We start from the raw sequence: 3,782 nt of genomic DNA, 5'->3' as shown, positions 1-3,782 counted from the left end.
TCTGGACTGCACTCACATTCACACCTCAGACAACATGTGTTTTCAGGGGGGCTGGCCCAGGGCAGTCTCTGATTCTGCCTCTGTTTCTTCCTGGTCTGAGAACATAGGAGAGAGGGCCCATGAAATGAGAAGAAAGCATTTTAATAAAACACTTGGGACAAAAGGGCTGAACAATGACTCAGTATCAGAATGAAGAATAATCAGTTCAACACTCCTGCTCTACAGGTATATGATTCACAGCCACCTCATGGTATCCAAGACTCATGGAGAGATTAATAAAGAAAAAGGATCTGGTGTATATAATTGGTTTGTAAATAAGTTGAACCAAACACTGCTTTCCCAAATAAGGTCTCTAAATCAAAAATCATTTATATTCATTAAAAGGTTATCTAATTATGCCTACCCCAGTGTCAAGTTTCATCCCCACTTCCTGCCAAGAAGGAGCAACTTAGTTCAGCTGTCAGATTTTTACAGAACATTTTTTCCAGTATCTGTCTCCAAGTGCAAAGTTGAGAGCTATGAAAATAACCATTTTGAGGGGGAAGGGGGCTTCCTCAAGCCTCATCCAGTAAAAAATTACTTGTTCTCTGAATCTTTGTAAGACCTTTCCTTTACTAGGATAACCAAAGAAAGGGAAGAAGGGCGCTCTGTTTACATAATGGAAAATAGAATGAGCAGATTTCTTTTTTAATGGCATCTGGTTCCTCTAATAGTCTCATATGTTTTAAAACTTTAAGTTCAAGCACCAATATCTGCCACAATTTAAAAAAAAATACAAAACCAAGATGGATTATGTAAAGGTGCAAATTTCCAGTGATGAATGTCATTACATTGCATACCTTAAATGTATCAATAAAATTAATTAAAAACATAAAACCTTCAGAGCTAACCATGAATTACTGACTGGTCCTTCAGACTACTCACCCAATGGGGAAAATAAATTCAGATATGCTGGGCTTAACCCTTGCACAGAAAATGTGCACACAGCTACTAATTATCTGAGCAATCTGGTGTTATCCACCTCTCCTGGGCCCTGTTCACCTCAGTTTGTCCTGAAGGGATGACTGTTTAGTTCCCTTTATTCCTCCAAGCCAGGAATGGAGAACAGAGGTCTTGAGACCTCTGGCTAATATCCCCTGTCTCCAGTTATAGATTATATTCTGGAAGAACAGTTTCCTGGGGGAGCGGGGAGCACTGATATCTGGACATCTGGAAAGAGCTTTGTGAAGCAAGGGTAATAGGAACAAAATGAAATCCTCAATGCACTAAGGATTCGAGCAAGATGTTTCCTTGTTCTTCTCCCTCCTTATTCAGAAGAGTGGGTTTCCCCCAGTCTATCTCCACATGAAACCACAAAACAGATAGATAGGCTGCCTATGATCTCACTTCTGGCCTTAAACATGAGAGCCTGGTTTTCTTGTCACCCAAACATTACCTGAGTTAATTCTGGATTTTTGTCTTCTGAGGATGCACAGTCTGCCTGAGTGACGTGCAATCAAGGGTTGGGTCAACTTGTGACCCATGGTTACCAGACACCGGCCAGGCCCAGCAGGATCAACAGCCTGAGACAGTGGAGCAGAAAGAAGTGGATGCAGAGGTCCCCAGCTGCCCTCCTCCCACAGCCCAGATGTCCGAGTCTGCCTTGGCCACTGGGAGGGACAGCTACAGGCTGCAGGACCACTGTGATCCGAGTACAGCTCTCACATGCTCCAATTTCAACAGGGCCATTTCCTACCACAGGCAGGGCCAGGCAGACAGGAGGGAGCTGCTCACAGGGTAGGATGGCAAAGGCCAAAGCAGCCAAATCCTGTACCTGACAGGGGACAGATGCAGGGATGGGTGTCATCCCTAAGTATAGGCTCCAATGATGACGCAGATGATGATGATGAGACTGGGGCAGGGAGCTAAAGCCCCTTCAGCTGCTACTAAAAATGAAATATCAAATGTAAGCACATTTCTTGCACAAAATATTTTACAAGCTAAGAAAAAAAAACACACAAAGAATCTTATACCTTCTACAATAAAAAGGCAATTTACATGTCTTATTTGTATGAAAGAGGTCAAAATTTTTAAACTACAAAAGTGACTTTTTTAATCATTAAAAAAAATAAAAGTAGAGTGTAGGTTAGGTTGTATCTCTTTGGGTAAGCTGCAAAGTAGCCTAACCTGACCATAAAAGGTAAAAACACGGATGTACGAATGCGCCCTATTTCAACCCTCTGACGGAGGAGGGCAGAGTGAAAGTAGAAAGCAAGGGAGTAGCAGAGCCGGGCAGGTATGCAGGAAAAGCGGACAGAAATGACTGTTGTTCGGGACAGGCTTCCCTTCTCTGTTATGGGAACCACAGAGAGAAAGCATCAGCCAGAGCACCACATGGGTCCATCATTCCCTCTGTATCCACACAACAAGGGACAACTGCTAAAGTGGATTCTCAATCATTAATTATCATATAGACCTGAAATTTAGAAAAAAAAACAAGGAAGGAAACAAAACATTATCCAGATATATTGGGAATCCCAGTGCCTACAAGGGGGGGCCTCCTGGCTCCAAAGATGACAGAAGATTTTGCTAGTGTGGAGGGAGGCATGGACTGTCCTGGTGTGGTCACCAGTGAGAAGCCTCAGAAAGCTAATAAATACTATTTACAAATGGGAGGAGAAGCAGGAAGGGAGGACTATGCGGGCCTAACGGTGGGGAGAAGTCCTACAAGCACAAAGATGGGCAGGTCTGCCTGGAGAACAGCCTGATGCTTTTAGGCATTGCACTTGCGGCCTGAGAATACAATGGGAGCCCTGTCCATCCATGCCAGGGTGGAGACAGGCCAGCCCAGGCTCCAGAGGGCAGAGCAGAGGGAGGGAGCTGGTATGGTTCTCGGGCACTCCCAAGGCTGTGGGATGTTCACATGGGAGACCCGGCAAGAGTGGGGTGGACAAGAGTCAGTGCTTTGCCAAATCCCAAGAGGCACCATGGCGTTTTGTGGCTAGGGTCCGGGATCTCAGTTGAGTTAGAATCATCTCTTTTCAAAAAGGGTCACACCTTGCATGGTAGAGTCAGGTAGTATCTTTTTGGCACTACAGGTGAAAGCAAGCCTGCTTGTCCCACCCAGTCTACTCCTGAAAGAACTTCCTATGACAGTAAGAGGGGGACACTGGCAGGCACACCCAGGTGGAAACCACGAGTGCCTCCCGCTCAGCAACGGGTGCTTGTCCAGGTCTTCCTCCGGATCCAGTGGCAAAGAGGAAAAGCTGATGATGGAGGTGGTCAGGGGATATAAAGTAGAGGTAAGAGGAGAGAGAGCGTGGAGACACCTCTTAGAAGGTGGTGTTCACTCTTCTGTCGAGCTCTACAACTTTGAGTGTTTCATTCCCCTCCAGTTTGGCGCTGACCCTGGAAGGTGTAAAGAGGAGAAAGAAGAATTGGCCACAGAGAATCAGCTGCAACTCTCCTGCCTCCCAGAAGGCTATACTCGCGCTAAGGCCTCAGCTATGTGGCCTGGCCCAGGCTAACTTCTCATCCTTTTCCTTCGTAGTAGTAACTCTCTCCTCCCCAAGTCCCTTCCATCAGCCTGCAGCAGCCCCACCTCTGTCCCTCACCCAAGACAAGGCATCCCAGTTCAGTGAGCAAACATGGAGACAGTTTTTAAAATTAATCAATTAATTAAGTAATTGTTTTTATTAGTACATGTTTGCTGTACATAATGATCATGGGGAATTTGTAACTGTACACAACATATCTTAATTCATTTTTTCACTCCCACCCCTCCCTTTTTTTTTTTTTTTTTA

General features: G+C 45.1%; 1 protein-coding gene across 3 annotated transcripts in view; it reads right to left on the bottom strand.

Moving 5' to 3' along the window:
- Positions 1-2,361: 2,361 nt before the first annotated feature.
- The window catches only part of Creb3l2 (cAMP responsive element binding protein 3 like 2), a 105,642-nt gene continuing 104,221 nt past the window's right edge, over positions 2,362-3,782 (bottom strand). For all 3 annotated transcript variants that reach the window (XM_010631706.2, XM_010631705.3, XM_019208579.1), the window contains exon 12: positions 2,362-3,387. In XM_010631706.2, coding sequence (XP_010630008.1) covers positions 3,312-3,387 — 76 coding nt within the window. In that variant the 3' untranslated portion in view covers positions 2,362-3,311. The remainder of the gene's footprint in view (positions 3,388-3,782) is intronic.

Source organism: Fukomys damarensis, unplaced genomic scaffold (assembly GCF_012274545.1).
Source record: "Fukomys damarensis isolate Sample0158 unplaced genomic scaffold, DMR_v1.0_HiC HiC_scaffold_16, whole genome shotgun sequence".
Classification (NCBI taxonomy): Eukaryota; Metazoa; Chordata; class Mammalia; order Rodentia; family Bathyergidae; genus Fukomys; species Fukomys damarensis.
The sequence above is the reverse complement of the archived record's forward strand: the minus strand, read 5'-3'. Positions and strand labels throughout refer to the sequence as shown.